The sequence below is a fragment of the Lynx rufus genome, unplaced genomic scaffold (genome assembly GCF_022079265.1).
Source record: "Lynx rufus isolate CCGP_SWC_20201006 ecotype Redwood Valley unplaced genomic scaffold, mLynRuf1.p SCAF_4, whole genome shotgun sequence".
Taxonomy (NCBI): Eukaryota; Metazoa; Chordata; class Mammalia; order Carnivora; family Felidae; genus Lynx; species Lynx rufus.
The window spans coordinates 77,244,715-77,265,043 of record NW_025814856.1 but is presented as its reverse complement, the minus strand read 5'-3'; the positions used below and the strand labels follow the sequence as shown (position 1 = coordinate 77,265,043).

Sequence of the window (20,329 nt, the reverse complement as noted above, 5' to 3'; positions counted from 1 at the left end):
GTGAGAGATCACTTTCTACTGAACAGATAGGCAGTAATCAAAAGTTTAACAGACTTTGTTGACTATTACACAGGGAAACAAGCATTCTCATACTTTGGTTCTGGGAAGTGTAAATCGGCACAACTTCTGTAGAGGACAATTTAGAATATCTCACAATATTCAACTCCGATATCCTTTGATTGAGAGATTGTACTCCTAGCAATTTATTTTGAATGAATGTACTCGTGCATATGCTCACAGACACATGAAAAAGGATCCACATTGTGGCACTGTTTGCTGTTGAAACAACGTAAGTGCAAAGCCTTAAACATTCACCAATAGGACCCTGATCAAATAAATTATGGTGCATCCACACAATGGAATAATCTGCAACTGTAAAAAATGAACGGGGGTACTCCATTTGCCACTGAAATGGGATGATTTCTAAAATACACAGTTAAGCGTAACCAAGTAGGGTATAGAAAGGTGTGGAACACTTATGTAAGAGCACAAAGATTTACCGTAACACATACACATACATATACGCTTGACTATATGTGTACTGCCCCTCAGAGTACCCACACTGATGACATCAGTATCATGGAGAAACGGGGAATCAGAGGGGTGCAGAAGACTTACTTTTAAGTGCATATCCTTTTACATTTACTAAAATTTTGTGGCATGTACATGTTCTACCCTGGTAAAAAAAAATCAGTATTTAGATATTTATTAATTGCCTATGAATGTGCCATGAGCCGTGATCTGAATTACAGATACAAGCATGAAGTAGAAATGTTGTGTGTCACAGTTCTCTGAAGCTAAGTAGCTCAAGTTTTCCTTTCAATCTCCATTGGCTTGCTGGTGATCTCCAGTCTCATGAACTGGTGCCATTTATATGGGCAGCCCCTCTCCTTCCCCTGAACTGTAGACTTGGACAGATAGTTCATTGACTCAACAACTCCACTTGTTTCTCTATTACAGCATGACAAACTGGTTACGACCAAGAGTGATCCTGATTCTCCTCCCCAAGTGGCAGTGACAACTCAGGTCAAAACCCTGAAGTCCAGTTTGGATCCTCTCCCTTCATAGTTTCAGTAGTTTTGTTGGCTGTACCTTTAGAACATGCAAAATCTGACCATTTTTAAGCACCTCCATCCTCTTGGCCTATGCCAGCCACCATTATCTCTTGCGTGAATCATTGCGTAACCTCCCAACTCACGAGTTCCCAAATTTCCTCAGTTCATAGTGCACTTAGTGTCTCAGTAATTTTCTTCATGGTTCCCTTAGGCCAAAAGAAATATCTAACATTTCCAGGCAAGTAGTTAGGTCTATACAGCTTCGTAAATATTCATGTCTTAACAACCCATTCGGCATCGCGTGACTTCTTGAACCTTGTGAAGAGACTGGTCACCACCTTCCTCATTTTCTGTTACACACTGATTTTCACGTGGTACTGGCTTTTTACCACAGCGATAAAGGCTTTGCATATATGGCATCATCACAATATGATACAGCAATATCATGTTGGAACTGTAGGCGGCCCCAAGCTAGTATTTCATGTGGTATGTAACATATGTGACTGTGTTTTTTAAATTGATTTATTTTTATCTTCAAGAGTGAGCAAGTTGGGGAGGGGCAGAGGGAAAGAGAGAGAGAGAATCTGAAGCAAGCTCCATGCTTAGCATGGAGCCTGACATGGGGCTCGATCCCATGACCCTGGGATCATGACCTGAGCCAAAATCAAGAGTCGGAGGCTCAACCGACTGATCCACCCAGGCGCCCTGTGTTTTTTAAACATCAAAATTTAAAAATCAAAAATTAAAAAAAATACCCCGAGGCACCCTTTGAGTTTGCTGAGGTTCTACGGGGTACTTCACGGAGAACTGCAGTCCTACCTGTCTCCCTGCGTCCCCTCTTGTTCTTCTAGAGACCATCTTCAGTAGAAGAGCCACCATGATTCACTCCACTCCTCACTTAACTCCCTCCCATGACTTCCCAGCCCTTACAACGGCCTGCAAGACCTGCACGGTTCACAGTCCACCCCTTGGTTGCTGCAGCGGCTCAGGAAGACCATGGCCTCTCATGCATACTGAAGCAGATCCTTGGGGAAGGTGCAGCTGAAGGAGCCTGATGTCAACACTCCTTGTGGCAGGTTCTTTCCTGAAGGAAGGTCTGAGTAGTGTGTGTGTGTGTGTGTGTGTGTGTGTTCTATACATATATATGTGTGTGTATATACATACACATATACAATGTGTATTGCATTTTACGTATGTACATACACATACAATCATATTACATCCAACATGATATATATTATTAATTTTACATCATTTCTGTTCCCTCTGCTAAAATACAAGCTCCATATGGGCAGAGATTTTTGACTATGTTGTTGTAAAACAGTGCCTGATTCATAATAGGCAGTCAATCAATATCTATTGAATGAATGAATGAGTGGATGAATGAAAGAGTAGAAATGCTTTGAAATCTAATGGTCTCACTTTAACATTGGTACAAAGAGTCTGTAAGCATCCTAAGTGGCTAAATCCAGCTACTGTATTTAATTAACTGGAAGACTCAGCATGAATGCATGAGTGTTCCGGTCAAGGACTAAAAACTCAGTTGAGAAAGGAACACCATTAAATAACACAAGATAGAGAGGAGGCTTCTGTTGAATTGCACTGGAAATAGTCTGTTTTACCAGCAGGTGCAATACGTCAACACTCACATCATTTCAGAGTAATCTGGGGGTAGTCATCAGAAAGGAATTTAGTTTTCCTGCAGCATACACCTGAAGGTAATAATATATCACAGGCCTGTGATACTCTGAAGTATCTCTTCAGTTCTAAAACTTCTAAGCACATCTAGAGTCTAATTTTATTAAGTTCTTCCAGTGTCCTTATAGTGTGGCTCCTCCTTTGACTTTAACTCCCTAGGCTAGCATCATCACGGTGAGGATTGGACACTGTGGAATGAGCCTCTTCGTAGCAGGGGCTGATGGGAAGAAAGAGGCCCGTACTGGAAGGTGATGGACTTAATGTCCACACCCAGCTCTGTTACCAACTGTGGGTCTAAAAAGTCACTTTACTCACCAAATCTCAGTTTCCTAATATGCACACTGGCAGGACGGTGCCTGGTCCTCCTACCTTTTTCTCCCACATTAATAGGCAAAATGAGTAGTGTACATCTTCCTACTATGGTGGAAATTTACAGTGATTCTTCTTTTTTTTTTTCATGTTTATTTATTTTTGAGAGAGACAGAGAAAGAGTGTGAGTGGGGGGGCAGAGATAGAGACACAGAATCTGAAGCAGGCTCCAGGCTCTGAGTTGTCAGCACAGAGCCCAATGCAGGGCTCGAACCTCACAAACTGTGAGATCATGACGTGAGCCGAAGTCGGACGCTTAACCCACTGAGCCACCTAGGCGCCCCAAATTTATGGTGATTCTTTTGGATCTCGTACACAAAATGAAAGTGTATTTGCTTAGTTAGTTAACATCATCAACAATTAAGTAACATCTTCTACCAGAAGCTGTAACCAGGAATAACCCAGGCTCTGAAGAGAGGGGAGCTATAAAGGTTTCTGTTCTATTAGTAATGAAGCAGAGAATGCCAGCAAATATCTCTGTAAGGAATTTCAATCACACGTGATAAAGTACTTCAGAAATGGTCGTGAAATTGATCAGTGACAAAGAAAATGACACGACATACTTGTAATAGGGCTATTGTTGTCATCGCCTGGGGTCCATGACAGCTGAACACTTTTGTCGAGTTGATCCGTCAATTCTAAATCAAAGGGAGGATTTGGGACATCTGTAGACCGAACATACACACCTCGGTTAGCCATCCATCCTTATGAGGTTGTCTTTTACTTACTTGTAACACCATTCACAGGGGGTGCATCTTAAAGACACAGCACACTTAACAGTCAGGGAGCATGCAACGGAAATGAAGTGCCAACAGCCGAGGTTGCTGGGAACACACAAGCACACCCAGGACAACCCATCAATGAGTTCTGCTTGCTTCTTTTCCCAATGAAACCGAATCACGTGTGACCAAAACCAGCGGGGAGGGCCTACGTGGTTCACCAGCACCCTCGGTGTGTCTTCTCATAAACATGAAGGAGCGCAGACAGAAAAAATAACACTGAAGCTTAATTTCTAATAAATGGGAAACAGAGAATGGCAAATGCTGAAACACAAATACAGGCAAGCACAGGGACTGCTGATTAAGAAGGCTTAAATGTTCTTTCGGAAACGCGGGAAGTGATCGATTTTGGAGCTCCTTGAGAGTATTTATGTTTTAAAGGGAATTCTCAGATTGCTGCTCTGTAAGTAGCCCTCAGCATGTGTACCTCATGCAGATACTCAGTACAATGGTCGGGCACATGGGGACACGGTGTGTTTACCCTCAGAGGACACTAGGGTACAGACACCTGTTGGACGAAGGTGTCCCAGAAGCATGTCCGTTTCTTCTAAAGGTACTTCCGAGATCCAGAGAATTTACATTCCCCTCTGGGCTCTTTCCTGACCTTGCTCTTGGGCGTGATTGTAGCCCTTGGGGAACCAGAGGCCATAAAACTATGGGCACTGCTTTCCCACCAGTAAAGAAACAGTAAATGTCTACCAAGGGCAGTTCTACAGCATAACTAAGGATACTCTGTGAAATTCAGCTGAGTTTATGCTGTAAAATTAATTTTTGTATTTATATGCTGACTAAAGATGAGGGTTCTTTAATCAAAAAGAGTTCTGGAAATAATTTCTGATTTATTTTCCAGACTCGGAAAAATCACACAACTTGGAAGTGCCTTCATGTTGGTCCTCCTTTAGTGATTTATGTTTCTTAAACACAGTGAGTTGGTTTTCTCTAAGACAATAGTCAAATGTTGTTCCAAACAGCCATTGTTTTCCTATGAAAATTTCTCAAATATGGAATCCCAAAACATTTATGTTTCCAAAACAACTTGGAGTAGACTGAAATGAAAACCTAATTTGTGGAATGGTATTTGAGATATTTGTTTTCATTCTGTAAAACGTGGATGGCAGCTTTTGAAAAAGCACTATGCTACTTTACAAGGGGATCATATCAAAGAGGGACTTCTATCAATTGAGATGACTTTAGAATAACACATGAAAGGGGAGCCTGGGTGGCTCAGTCGGTTGAGCATCTGACTTCAGCTCAGCTCAGGATCTCACGGTTCATGGGTTCGAGCCCCGTGTCGGGCTCTGTGCCAAAAGCTCAGAGCCTGGAGCCTGCTTCAGATTCTGTGTCTCCCTCTCTCTCTGCCCCTCTTCTGCTCATGCTCTGTCTCTGTCTCTCTCTCAAAAATAAATAAACATTCAAAAAAAAATTTTAAAAACTGGATGTTAAAAATTTTTTTTTAAAAAAAGAACAACACATGAAATATTTAGACATGAGCAGTAATACATTCAGTGAAGCATTCCAGAGCTATCATGAAGAAATGATTCATAGCAGTGAATGGGGAATGCACCAGAACACCAGACAGAGCCCTTTTCCTTAAAGAAACACAATGATGTGATAGAGAAAAGAAAGTAATTTTTTTTTTTTTTTGCAAATGTGGACTTGTTTGACAGAAAATAGAGAAAGAAGACTCATATTAGTTTACCGTAAATAGGAGCTGGAGTTGGAGTAGGAGCTAGAAAGGACATTAATATAAAGGATTTTAATCAAAATTAGGAATGGAAAGATATATAAGATAGCACAAGAAGACAAAGACTGAACATGGTTCAGATTCTAACGCTAAGCTGTGCGCTTAACTGTGGGACACAGCATCCGTAAACATGTAGTCACAACTTGGTGGGGGGGGGGAAGGGGAAGTCCTTCAATTTTAAATAGAAGTACATTATTTCACCCAATTTTCTTATAAAAGTATCACTAATATGCGCAAGCATCATTTTATTCCAGCACCGCTACATTGGTATATTTACACTGAAATTACTGCCTTCAAGGCATCTTTCAAAGAAGAAAAATGTACGTATTTAACTGACCCACACAACTGTGACACTATATCAAGCAAACATTTACTACTGAGTTTTCCTTCCAGCCTAACACGGGGCAGCAGTGGTGCCCTGTGTGTCCCCACTCTTACCGACGACGCTAAGCACAGCACTGGCGGAGACCATGTCTAGAGTTGTGTTGGCCACGCATGTGTAGGCCCCACCATCGCTGTCCCTCACATCAGCTACCTCCAAATGGTCCTTGTCAACAGTGAACCTGCAAAGAAAATATGTTCAGAGCAGCTGAAACGGACATCCAGCCACACACGACGGATGGTTACGTTGCCGGCACGGAAGAGGCTCTGTGAAGTGGAAAACAGAGAAAGATGGGGCGGCTGGGTGGCTCAGGTGGTTGAGCGTCTGACTCTGGATTTCAGCTCAGGTCATGATCCCACGGTTCGCGGGATCGAGCCCCGCATTGGGCTCCGTGCTGACGGTGTGGAGCCTGCTTGGGATTCTTTGTCTCTTCTCTCTCCCCATTCCCTGCTCATGCTCTCTCTCTCCCTCAAAATAAATAAATAAATATTTTTTAAAAAGAGAGAAAGATGATATAGATTTGCAGCTCATTAGAGCAAAAATCCAAAAAATATGTATCACTTTGATAAAGCTTAAAGTTGGAAGACAGAGGGGATTAGAACCCTGGGTTGGAAGGGATGTCAAGTTGTCTGGTCTGAAGGCTTATCAAGCACCCTTCTGCAGTTTTAGGCACTTCCTTAAAGACCAGGGGCACCCAGAGGTGAGGTGGGGGCAGCTGCAGTTACCCTTACTAGTGGGCTTTCCCGTGGCTTCTACCGCTAAGAAACATTCAAACACCACCCATCCAGCTCAATTTCTAACAAAGTGTGTATTTCTAAATAATTTATTGGGATGCCGGGGTGGCTCAGTCAACTGAGCATCTGACTCTTGATTTCTCACGGTTTGTGAGATCGAGCCTTACATCAGGTTCTGCGCTGACAGTGTGAAGCTTGCTTGGGACTCTCTCTCTCTCTTTCTCTCTCTCTCTGCCCCTCCCCCACTGTGCTCTCTCTCTTTCTCTCAAAATAAATAAATATTAAAAAAATAATTTATCACTTACTGAAGAAATTTTCTGCCATTTTTGCCACATGCATAAACTCTCATAGGAGAAAGTAAATGCCAAGAATGGTATCCACTTTATCACAAGAAATAGGGAGACCGAGACCAACAAGCACCATGAAGAGTTCTCGAGAGGTTACTAGCTGGCATGAGAAATTAGTAGGTCAAAAATCCATGTAAATTGGATTCATGCATGATTTTAAGGAGGCTCCATAAATCATTAACTGTCTTTGCAGGGAATTTCCAAGTTAAAACTTTAGCCAGCTTAACGCGACAGTCATTTCCTCCTACTTTCTTCTCATCTTTAGCGACTCAGATTCCACAAATAAAACTGGCCAGCTGGAAGCATAGAATTACATGGAAATTCTGGGTATAGAAGAGAAGGCCACCTGGGTTTTTTGGGGGGGGCCATTAAGCGACAGGCACTGTTTGGGCACATTTGCAAGCAAACCACAGAAAGCATTCCCACCAGCACACAGCATTTCTTCCCATAGGGGGTGATGCTTGTGGCCCCTGGACCAGCTAGGATTCACATAGTCAGCTCAGCACCGATTCTGTCAAATTGACGCTTCACCAGAAGACAGGTATGAGTTTGATTTCGTTCCAGGCTCAAGGACTGCTCAGGCTCTTTTAGATGCCTGTGGGTTCCCCCCCCCCTTCTCTTTCTATTGGCTTTAGGTGAAAGCAAAAGAAAATTCCCTCTCCACATAAAAACCAGTGTCCTTTAAAATACCGACAAGGATTTAGACACACTCTGCTGATTAAAGCGATCGTATTTCTGCTTATTTGTAGAATGGTAATGAAAACATCTGTCGAGACTTCACTGCACACAGTAGAAGACAATGGAAGTTATCCAAGGCCTGAAAGGTTTTTCCTGTCCTGAATTGCCCAGGAGACCAACACGCAAAGATACAACAAACATTCTCAGGGTCTATTTCAATAACTCGATGCCTTCTTAGGTCCAAGCATCTTGCAGCGGGGAGAAAAATGTACTTTTTTTTTTTTTTCTTGGAGAGAGCAGATTTCAGACACTTTAGAAACGTCTCTGCTAAGTCACTCTACAATAAACCTTTAGTTCAAAGCCGCTTAAAGAGACGAAGAAGAGAAAGGAAAGAAATGGTCTTCAAATACCTTCCGTCACTGGGCAGCTCACCGTTGTCCTTCAGCCACGTGATGGTGAGGGTCAAGGTGTGATCGTGTTTCACTTTGCATTCAAAGGACACCGTGCTCCCTCTTTGCACTACTGCATATTCAGGCTGCTTAATGATCCTGGTTGGATCTGAAATTTAACTTCCGTTATCCATCGCCAAAGCTGAAGAATTTGCTCAAAGCCACATAATACGTGAAAAAGCTTCATTACCTCTGCCTTACCTTTGATTTCTAAGTGAACTTCATTCTTTGCCATTCCTAACTTATTCCTTGCAACACACGTGTAAGTTCCTGTACTGTCCTTTTGGGCCACAGGAATTTCCAAAGTTCCATTTTCATGCAAAACATAAATATCGTCACGGAGCGCGCTACCCTTAGCTCCCTTGAACCTTCATTACAGAGAGTATCACAAAGGGAATAAAAAAACCATAATTTGAAGTCAGACATAAAATGCTACATTCAAGGTCAGCACATGATGGTCTGCGTTGTAGTATCAAGTTCAGAGACGTTTGGAATCTGCACAAGACATTCGGAATCGCATGCCTGTAAGTCAGTGGGGTCAATGTAAGGCAGGATGTAAAATGGGAAGATTTAATGAGAAATGGTGTGGAAGCATTAGGGTGACAATGCAAAATACTCAAATTCTAATTTTCAGTATCAGAGATTCATATTTCATAAATACATCACTATCTATTCTACCTCTAAATAGACGATAAAACAGGCAAAATGAAGACTGAGCTTTCTGACATCTCCTCCCTACTGGGACTTATCTGTAAGCCCGTCTACAGGCTACAATTCTAAAGTGATCTCGATTGGAAGATATTTGATTTGAATTCTTTTTTTTTTTTTTTTTTTTTTTTTATTTATTTTTGGGACAGAGAGAGACAGAGCATGAACGGGGGAGGGGCAGAGAGAGAGGGAGACACAGAATCGGAAACAGGCTCCAGGCTCCGAGCCATCAGCCCAGAGCCCGACGCGGGGCTCGAACTCACAGACTGCGAGATCGTGACCTGGCTGAAGTCGGACGCTTAACCGACTGCGCCACCCAGGCGCCCCTGATTTGAATTCTAAAGAGACTTTTGATTCGTATCAATAAGAACTTATTCGGGGAAGAAAGACAATAGAGCATGGATACAAAGTATGTGTCCATTCAACTTCCGGGCTATTGTCATACAGAAGTGGGGACTGTTAAAAGGGGTGAGGCAAAGTCAACCTAAGCTAAGCGTGACCTCACCAGGACACCGGTAAAAGGATACCAGTGAGCGTGGATGGATCCAAATCAGGAAGCTCGGGTGGGAGGGGCACTAAAAATGAACACTGGGGAATGAATTCTGTTTTTGAGCTTATAGGACCTCTCTCTGACCCCAAATGATATTCTATTATCAAGGAATGTCCCCAATCAGCTCTCCAGCCAGCATTCCTTGTGAAGTCCCAGGTGATGTCCGTGGCATTGTAACATACGGGAGGACCTTCAATTTCTAAAAAATACACTTCCAGGGGCACCTGGGTGGCTCAGTCGGTTAAGCGTCCACTCCTTGACTTCACCTCAGGTAATGATCTCATGGTTTGTAAGTTCAAACCCCGTGTCGCTCTGTGCTGACAGCTTGGGATTCTGTCTCCCTCTCTCTCTGCCCCTCCCCCACTTTCTCTCTGTCTCTCTTTCTCAAAATAAATAAAAAAATAAACCTAAAAAAATGCATTTCCAGATACCTCTGTGGTTGACAAAGTGTGCTGCTAAACAGACTGGATATGTGTTAGGCATTTAGCACACAACAAGTAGTTATACCTGTTTATGAATGAATTTCATAATAATAGTATGATGGAATCTGCACTGTCCGTTCTCGGACTAAATGAAAATCCAACACACAGAGAGATTTGAAGGGTTCAGCCAATGTAAATATTAAAAACAAATAGACGGGTGCCTGGCTGGCTCAGTAAGTTAAGCGTCTAACTCTTGATTTCGGCTTAGATCATGATCCTAGGGTCATGAGATCGAGCCCCACGTCGGGCCTGCACTGGGCATGGAGACTGCTTAGGATTCTCTCTCACCTTCTTCCTCTGCCCCTCTCCTGCTCTCACTCACTCTCCCAAAATAAATAAGTAAATAAAAATAAACAGAGCCACGACTTACCACTCAATGGTAGGAAGAGGAGACCCAAAGAAGGCACAATCTAGTAAAGCAGGCCTGTTTGCAATGACCTGATAGAGTGTATTTGCAGATGTAAGGATTCGTGGTGGCTCAGCTGAAAACAGTTTAAAAAGGTAAAGTAAATATTAAAATAAAATAAACATTTCGGCCCGCCTAAATGTATTTGTATTGTATTGCAAGCTTATAGTAAAGCATTATCAGTATGCCTCTTCCTGAACATTCTCTAGCAGGACACCACCGGTCAAGGTGGAGAAATGCACATTTTCTCCTACCTCTTGTCACATGTCTTTCTCAGGCACAGTATTTGAATGATCTATTTATCTCTATCTCCTACTGTACTGTGAGTCCCTTACAGGCAGGGAATGGGACTTTTATTGTTTTCTCCCCAGAAACTAGGTCAGTATCTGGCACAAAAATAGCAGTCAAGTACATCTTTGTTAGCTGATGGGCCCATCCTAACCTCAGGGTTAGAACGAGAATGAATGGGTAGGGGTGGTGGTGAGCAGACAAGGCGGCAGAAAAGAGCGAAGTGTGGGTGACCGAAACACAGAACCAGAAATCCAAGCTTCCTCCTAAACATCCACCAACATTGTAATTGTGCTCAGCTCTGTGTGTGATTTCCTGCCCTTCGTTTCAAGCATGAAGGACAAATACCAAGTCCTGCTTGGCTTCCTGACTTTAATTTCATTTGAAAGGGAGTCTACTACACTTAAAGAGTTGACATATAATTTCTGGCACCGTGAAAACAATCCTCACATAAATTTTTTAACAAACTTGATGTCTTGGTAGTTTTTGTCCAGCATGAGAAATATCATGATCACATAAACCAACCATTTCATGCAGCACAATCAAATTTGGAATTAGGGAGCTGGGCTGGGGGGTCGGGGGGATAGTGGGGGGGGTGGATGATGTACCCAATGATCATCCTTGGAGGAGGGATTAAAAAGCCAGGCAGAAGCCCCAGGGCTCACACTGCAACAGAAATGAGAACATAAAGTGATTGAAAATTGTAAAGGCAATTTGTGTCCAGTGCCTTGCAAAAAAGGAGACACACGAATGGCCAACAGACACCTGAAAAGGTGCTCAGTGTCACTCCTCATGAGGGAAATCAAAACCACAATGAGATACCACCTCATACCCTGTCAGGGTGGCTAAAATCAAGAAGACAAGAAACAACACGTGTTGGAGAGGATGCACAGAAAAAGGAACCCTCGTGCACTGCTGGTGGGAATGCAAACTGGTACAGCCACTCCGGAAAACAGTATGGAGGGTCCTCAAAAAACTAAAAATAGAAATACCATATGATCCAGTAATTCCCCTATTGGGGATTCACCCAAGGAAAACAACAATGCTAGCTCGAAAAGATACATACACCCCTATATTTATCGTGGCACTGCTTACAATGGCCAAGACATGGTGGGGTGCCGGGGTGGCTCAGTCGGTTAAGTATCCAACTTCAGCTCAGGTCACGATTTCATGGCTTATGAGTTTGGACCTCTGTGCTGACAGCTCAGAGCCTGGAGCCTGCTTCAGATTCTGTGTCTCCCTCTCTATCTGGCCCTCTCTCGCTCATACTCTGTCTCTGTCTCTGTCTCTGTCTCTCTCTCTCTCAAAAAGAAATAAACATTAAAAAAAAAAGACATGGAAGCAACCTAAGTGTCCATGAATAGACAAATGAATAAAGTAAAAGTGTGTGTGTGTGTATATATATGTATGTGTGTGTGTGGAGTATTACACAGCCATAAAAAGGATGAGATCGTGCTATTTCAGACAACATGGATGAACCAAGATGGTATTATGATAAGTGAAATAAATCAGACCGAGAAAGACAAATACCATAGGATTCCATTCATAAGTGGAATCTAAAAAAAAAAAAAAAAAAAGAATCAACAAACAAAAAACAGGATCAGAACTGTTAACTAGAGAGAGCTGATGGTTGCTGATGGGGATGGGGGTAGGGAGCCGGGCAAAATGGGGGAAGGGGAGAGGGAGATATGGGCCTCCAGTTATGGAATGGGTAAGTCACATGAATAAAAAGCCGAGCATAAGGAGCAAAATCAATGATATTAACAGCAAAGCGTCAGGACAGATGGCAGCTACGTTTGTGGTGAATAGAAGCATGAAGTATAAACAAGCATAAACTTGTCAAATCACTAAGTTGTACACCTGAAACTCATGTAACATTGTGTGTCGATGACACTCAAACAAAACAAAACACCAACCATTTCGGAAGATGTTTCACTGTATCATAGTTTTCTAAACATATTGCTAAGAATTGATGAATAAATGTACATCTGTGATTAGGATAAAGGCCAAACATTATGATTAATGATTTATTTTTTAAAAATCAGAATCATGAAATTGTTATTGAACTTCCCAGTTCCTAAAGATGGAACAGCAGGAACATCCCGTTACTAAAAGCAGATGAATGCTATTTTCCTTTGGAGCATTTGACTGGGAACGGAGCTGCCTGCCTATCTGGTTAATTATCCAATGAATATATTTTTTATTATTTTTTTTAATATTTATTATTTATTTTTGAGACAGAGAGACAGAGCATGAACGCGGGAGGGTCAGAGAGAGAGGGAGACACAGAATCCGAAGCAGGCTCCAGGCTCTGAGCTGTCAGCACAGAGCCCGATGCGGGGCTCGAACTCACAGACTGTGCGGTCATGACCTGAGGCAAAGTCGGACGCTTAACTGACTGAGCCACCCAGGGGCCCCTATCCAATGAATAATTGGACACTATAAGAACTGTGTTATAGGGGTGCCCGGGAGGCTCAGTTGGTTAAGCGGCCGCCTCTTAGTTTCGGCTCAGGTCATGATCTCAAGGTTCATGGGTTCGAGTCCTGCATCGAGCTCTGCCCTGACAGCGTGGAGCTTGCTTGGGATTCTTTGTTTCCCTCCCTGCTCTGTCTCTCAAAAATAAATAAATAGATATATAAAAAAAAAGAACTATCTTATGAAAGAACATCAAGGCCAGAGTATAATAGCCTTCATGGCAAGGTCTGTATCTTATCCACCTTCATATACCCCACCTAGCTCTCAGTCCTCTGTGTGTTGCACATGGTAGGTACTCAGTATATTTTTGCTGAACGAATGGAAGACTACAGCAGTCATTCACTGAACTTGTCATTTCTGTAATCAAGGGAGCGCTTACCCAGCACATTTACAAATGCGTTTGCCAGTAAATATCCGTATTCGTTAGAGGCGTTGCACTGATACACCGCACTTGATCTTTCTTGAACATTCGAAAAAATAATGGTATCGCCATCGATTTTTCTGCTGGGGTCATCAGGGGCAACTGGGTGTAAAAACAAAAAGCACGTATTTATTCCTCTTTGCTTAGAAGATGTGCAGTTTGAGGTCTGCATTATAGTAAGTACGACAGAAACACACACGAATCTAGGTATGTGCAGTAAGGAGGAGGAGACTGAGAACCCAGGCAGAAACCATCATTTTTCTTCCTCAGATTTTAGTTATCACGTGTCAGCATAGGGTTATGCTCGATACTCATTTAGTCCTGAGTGGATTCAGTCCGTAAAACTGAATATCGTTTTTGAGAGATCCGGCAGTGGGGGGAAGCACAAGTTAGGTGAAAACAGCAATACAAATTCAGGAAGGCGTTGCCTTTTCACAAAGAAACTGTGGTTCTTTACGAAAAAGTGAGTTAATTTATCGAGAGGAGACAGCAAACGCTCATTGAAAATACAGAAACCCTCTAGCCCATCCAAACCTGTGTCTTTTACGAGCCTCTCATTGACATAAATAGATAAATAATAAATACCTATAAATATAAATATTATAGATTACATATTATATATTACATATTATATATTATATATTATATATATTATATTATATATTATATATACTATATTATACATTATATATTATATATATTATATTATCTATTATATATATTATTTAAATATATATTATATATTATATTATAAATAGAAATATTATATATATTATTTATACTTATATATAAATAAATAAATACCTAAAATATAAATAAATACCTATTTATTTATAGGTACATACATAAACATACAGGGCCAATAATCAAATGTGCAAACATTTCTTTTCCTGAATCGGAAATTCCTGAGGCCGAAACAGATTATGTGAAACTTCTCTTAAAGAGAGTGTTTTTTTAGCTAAACCTCTCAAGTATGTTAAAAAACAAAAAAACCCAAAAACCAAAACCAAAAAAAAAAAAAACCAAAAAACCTAGAAACCAAAAAACCAAAGTCAGGACTGGGACTGATCCTTACTGCAGTGGAATGAGAGTACCATAATAGGTGAGAATTTAGTCCAGGCCATGCCTAGCAACGTAGAAGTGCAGTGCTCCTGGAGATAAATGTCCTTCTGCGAGTGCTGAACCTTAGGCTGTGACCTTACACTGCATTAAAAGCACGCTGAAAGGGTTGACAGGTACCGGCCTCAGCACACTGATCCAACTCAACACTCAGTGACAGCACTCTTTCTCCAAAAGCCGTTCTTGCAACTTGACCCGTTTAAGAAAGAAGCCTTTGCTTCCATTCCAAACACCATTTTTTTTTTTTTCTCTTTGATGACAGAAAAGAAGATGTGCGTCTAAGACATACTTATCACCGCGTTTGGACACTTTGATTCCTTGCAAGTCTCAAATGTTTGGTTCATCGGTGGTTTATTAACTCACTTTCATACAAATAAACAGAACTATAGTTACTCATCCTTGTTTTAGTATGTGGATCTGGAGTAGTGTGCTCACGCATGCTGTGTTTGTTTTCCACGGCTGCTGTAGCAAGTTACAAAATTAGTGGCTTCAAACCACAGAAAATTTACCGTCAGACCGTTCTGTATGTGGTTGTTCGACACTCCGATCACAACTAATAGCTAATTTGTAAAATCACCTTAGATACTCCAGTTAACTCACTAGTGATGGGGGGGATGCCTGGATCCTTTGAGTTGGTTTCTTAGCTCCTTTCTGCTGCTTATGACTGAATATTTCAAAATTGCCTTAAGAAACATGCTCTTCCAACCAGAAGATAAATACAAGTTCTAATCCCTCTAACAGGGTAAAGACTGCATCAATACATGACAGCAGAGGACAGAAATGTCACACTGGCCTAGGAAGCAAACTATGGCTGTGGCAGGCAGCCAGGTACCCTGAGAATGCAGTATACCCCGGGGCCACCCATGGTCCTTGTCCCAGACCCCAAGTCTAGTATCACCGGGGCCTTTCTGACTCACCCACTCTCAGTGACATCCATCTAAGCAAAGCTTTTGGAACAGAGCAGGGTTTCTAGGATCTCTTTCTTTGTCAGCTATGCTCAGCAGTTTTGGACCCAGCACTTGGGCACTCAGTGTTGGGCCACTCTGGGGGACTCTCAGTGCCCACCATTCTGACAGCACCTCAGCGGACATTGTAGGCAGCAGGGGGGCCGGTTGAGTAGTGTCTGGGCATTTCAGACAGCGATGATGCTCGGGCAGAGCCCTGGCCTGAATCTCTCTGGATATGTGAGGAGAGCTCTTCACGTTCCTTGAGTGTATGGACCTCTTAAAAGTTACACCACCATGTGATGTTTAATGGGCATAGAGCTCCAGGTTTGCAAGATGAGAAAGTTCTTGAGGTCTATTCAACAGTAATATGAATGTACTTAACACTGCTGAACTGTAGACTTAGAAATGATTAAGATGGTAAATTTTATGTTATGGTTTATTTTTTTTAAACTATAATAAAAATACATCACCACGAACTCGGAAGACCAGCTCAACCAATGAAGCCAGGAGGACAATCTTCCCTCAGTGGGAACTCATGAATCACAACATAAACCATTTTAAAAAGCGTTTTTGTAGCCCACCCTTGCATTTTTATTTGCTGTCAACTCATCTCAATGCTATTCTTTACCTGAAAGGCATCTGACTGTACCTGCCTTGTTGCTGCTTAATGGAGCAGTCTTCAAATATTTATTTTTTGGCAAGGTGTTTAGGAATAAAATAAATCCTTTAGGTAAGAGTAGGGAATAAGCTAATATCTCACCACGGGGATTTGGGCTACATTTTCCTTAAGTACTTTAAACAAACACAAACAAACCCGGGAACTGTCGTGGTGACATATGGAGGCTCAGTCGGTACTGGATAAAGAAGAAAATTGCTAGTGTAGAGATATTGGAAGCCCTTGGATTCTGTGTGCTGGCTACTGGATAGGAGTAACTCTCCAGCAACCAAACCCCAGTTATCCAAAGGAATAACGATTAATTCTGGGAATAAGCAACTTCTTTTGCTATCAATGAACAACAAAGAAAGAAATTTGAGCGTAGAGGCATCATGTACAATTTAGAGCCCCGAAGATAAGGTTCAGAACTGGGCTGATATCTTTCCAACAATACATTCCTTTATTCCAACTGTCCTGACACAGCTGGCCAAACCTAGAAATGCTTCCAGCAGTTACATAATGAGAATGGTAATTATTGCCACCTCATATGTGTAGAGAGCATTATCAATTTAACAGATAGTTTTGTGTCTATTGCATCATTTTATTTCAAAAAGAACTTTATGCAGTGGATTAACTAGAAAGTACGTGCACTTTGGAGAAGAGAAATTAGAGACTGGAGCACCTGGTGGTTTAGCATGAGATGACGGCTCAGATTTTCTGAGTCCGTCTACTTTATAAACATCTCCTTGAAATCTGAACATTTGGCCATGATGGAGATTTTCCTTCGTCTGCTTACTCCATCCCCCAGAAGGGAATGCCAACTGAGCCCTTTCCTTTGGAGAAAAGGGAGAAGGGAGATGCCTTGGTGGAATCTGGGGACCAGCCTGGACCAGGCCTCCATGCCCCTGGCAGCTTCTCCTGTGCTCCTGGCTTTCAATCTCTCCGTCTGATGTCAGCCAAATACAGAAGTGTGGCCACAGGAGATCTGTCTACTCTCATTCTTTTCATTGCTTCCCCTCCTCATCCCTTAGAGAAAAGGGACCTTTTAACAATGATGGTGAGATCCTGTATGTGCTCCATCTGGAAGAATCTGAGCTGTTGCACTACTCAAATAGGGGACGATTAAAGATCTACATGTTTTAGGCTCATCTGCTGACTCTTAAGACAGGGACAGGTTCACATCGTCCATGGCCTTGGCCTTGGACGTCGTCTTCCTGATTCTGGTGCTACTTTCACACCCTCCCACACACTGCAGGTCACACAATAAAATCAAAGATCTCTTCCGGTGCCAGCTCTGTACTTTGCTGTTCTTTGCTCTGACTTCTGTAGATTGTTTAAAAAAAATATTTTAGGTAGTTTAAGGCAAATTCCATACTTAGTCTGGTCTTGTGTTTTGCTTCAAGGAACATTTAAAGCAACTGGGCCAGTCCTGGGAGGACAGGGCTTTGGAAGAGTTTGCGATTAGACCCCAGACACTTTTCTGAGTTAATTCTTCCAGTTTTCGAAGACAGTAGATTCCAGTTCTGAAATGCAGTCACAAATCGATAACGCAGTACTCTGTTAACAGAGCCCTAGTCTTACACCTCCCTCTCTGTGATGCTGATTCTCCTTCTGTAGGGTCTATGTGCCCTTGGCAGCCAGGGCCTGCTGAGCTAGGAGATATCACTGTCCTTAGGTGATTGTCCACAGTCAGGAGTGGGGAGGCGGTGTGTCTGGTAGTGTGGTCCCCTGTTGTGTCGCACCTGGTGGGGACACTGCACAGCTCCTTGCATGATGCTGCAGAGACACGGTCGTTCCCTGACCCTCACCCTCAGCAGCTGCCTGCCCCCCCCACCCCCCGCAAGGTTTCCGCAGCTTCTCAGGTGGAAGGGTGTTCTTGCCAGATGGCCTATGTTCCCATTTAATGTCCGGGGTCTATTCTAGGCCCCCTTGAAGGTCAGGAATCCTCACCAGGCCCATTCTGTGCCTCCGTATACCGCAGCAGACTGTTCTCCCTTGCCAACCCTGCCTCTCCGCCACCGCCCCCCCTCCCACCACCGCTCCCTCGTTGCTGGAAGCATCTACAGGTGCACAGCTCAACAAGCTGCAGATGAGAAAGAAGCCCATCTCCCATGTCCTGAATGGCTCCCAAACCTCAAAGGCAATTCTGTTTAGGGGCCTCCAGATTCATGGGCTAATTATCAACCAGGATAGAAAGGGCAGAGGCACAAAACTCTTCAAACTTCTACCGACTGTTTGACAGTTTTCTTCCTCACATACTCCTTCTGTTGGATCAGGGGAGGGCAACACAAGGTGGAGACACGTAGGGTTCGCTTTGAACTTAGCTATGCAAGACTCAGCAGAACTGGGAGATGGATCAGTTGCTGGGGGCTAGTAGGGAACAAGGGGGCCCTGTAGTATCATTGTGCAGAGAGCTATGAGGGTCCCCACCAGGTGCCTCAGGCCATCACCTTTCAACAATGAGATTCCACACAGTAACCCACGCACTTTCAGCCTGGCCACCAGATGTGGAGAGAGCCACCATTCAGACACTTCACATCACCTTGGTATAAGCATATGGCACCTGTTCCCGGCACCGCGGGGCAGCCTGGTGGGCGAGGGAGGGCCCTTGCTTTGCTGCCACGCTGCATGGTGTCTCTCCCCGCTTGTGGACCAGAGGGACTGCTCTGAGGCACGCCAGAGGTCGGGGGACCCTGGGTCTGTGGGCACCGTAGAATCTTGATCCTAACTTTGCTCAACTCCTTGCTGTCCTTCCAACGGGGACTTGATGCATACTTTCGGGATGGAAGAAATGAACTAATTTGGCACCTGATTTGGGAGATTCTGTTCTAACTCTTTCTGCTCGGGACCTAATCAGATGGTCTGGGGTTCTAGAGGGCCTAACATATCTCAGGGCCGCCGTCCTGCGCCTCCCCTCCCCAGGCAGGCCTTTCCCAACTGCTGCTCCCCGCAGATAGCTCATTTAAAGGGGTGTCTACGAGTGAATTTCAAAGCCTTTAGTACAACTGGAGCCATAAGGCTCCCCGAGAGACGCTGCCTGTGCCAGGTTTGGATGGACTATGAACCATGGATCAGGAAGGGGTTTATCTTTCCAACCTTCCCTAGCTCCCTGGTTTTTCTGCCAGGGGGTGAGATGCACGGCCCTTGCCACTTGTCAGTCCCCCTGAGGCCAGATCTCAGGTGTACAGTTAACCTTCCATAAAGGGCACAGAACCCCCTAGCTGCACGATGTGCCGTCACAGTACTGAGCACGCCCCGTCCTTTCTTGCCACTGTTTATGCATTCCTGAGCAAATCAGATACCGCACCATAAAACTTCTTCTTTAGGTCTGGGCTGTATGCCTACCGTCTCTGTTTTCTCTCCTGGCAACAGCTTCCCAATGCACAACCACAAGGTACTCTCTGCACTTCTTCCTGATCCTGATTGTGGTTAAAACTGAGAGTGGAAATATCCAAGCCCCAGCCCCTGGCCTCTTTAGAATCTGTGTTCTTCCCGGAACATACTTCCTTTTACAGTAACCACAGACTGTCTGTTTTAGAGTATCTGATAAGTGCTGTGTAGTGTGACACAAATTCCTAATAAACAGCATGGAACGGGGAGCTCTTACTTGGTTTAGACCCACAGTTGTAAGACCCTGATAGTGAGAAATGGGGACTAAGCCATTTAACATCTGCTGGTAGCTCTCAGATCCATCGCAGGGTGAAGACTCTTTCAGGAAAGCCAGTTTAATGGACCTTTTGGTCAAGTAAAAGTAGAACAAATTTTTGATTCTGGCTCAGAGGTAATGAGGAGCAAAGGTGTTCTGCTTCATAAGCCTGAAGGTTGTCTTCATTGTGACTCAAGAATATCATTTCATGGGTGCCTGGGTGGCTCAGTCGGTTAAGCGTCTGACTCTTGGTTTCAGCTCAGGGCATGATCTCATGGTTCATGAGTTCGAGCCCTGCCTTGGAGCCTGCTTGGGATTCTGTCTCTCCCTCTCCCTCTGCCCCTCTTGCACTTTCCTGCTCTCTGTCTCAAAATAAATAAAAATAAACTTAAGAATA

At 43.3% G+C, this 20,329-nt stretch overlaps 1 protein-coding gene across 23 annotated transcripts in view; it reads right to left on the bottom strand.

Moving 5' to 3' along the window:
* NRCAM (neuronal cell adhesion molecule) overlaps window positions 1–20,329 on the bottom strand; it is a 77,923-nt gene that overhangs the window by 33,209 nt on the left and 24,385 nt on the right. For 14 of the 23 annotated variants that reach the window (XM_047095699.1, XM_047095698.1, XM_047095702.1 and 11 more), the window contains 7 exons: window positions 13,524–13,667; window positions 10,346–10,457; window positions 8,437–8,603; window positions 8,197–8,344; window positions 6,084–6,208; window positions 5,601–5,630; window positions 3,686–3,787 (listed from right to left, as the gene is read on the bottom strand). In XM_047095699.1, the coding sequence (XP_046951655.1) occupies window positions 3,686–3,787; window positions 5,601–5,630; window positions 6,084–6,208; window positions 8,197–8,344; window positions 8,437–8,603; window positions 10,346–10,457; window positions 13,524–13,667 (828 nt within the window). The remainder of the gene's footprint in view (window positions 1–3,685; window positions 3,788–5,600; window positions 5,631–6,083; window positions 6,209–8,196; window positions 8,345–8,436; window positions 8,604–10,345; window positions 10,458–13,523; window positions 13,668–20,329) is intronic. The other 9 variants (XM_047095707.1, XM_047095713.1, XM_047095704.1 and 6 more) reach the window with 1 other exon arrangement.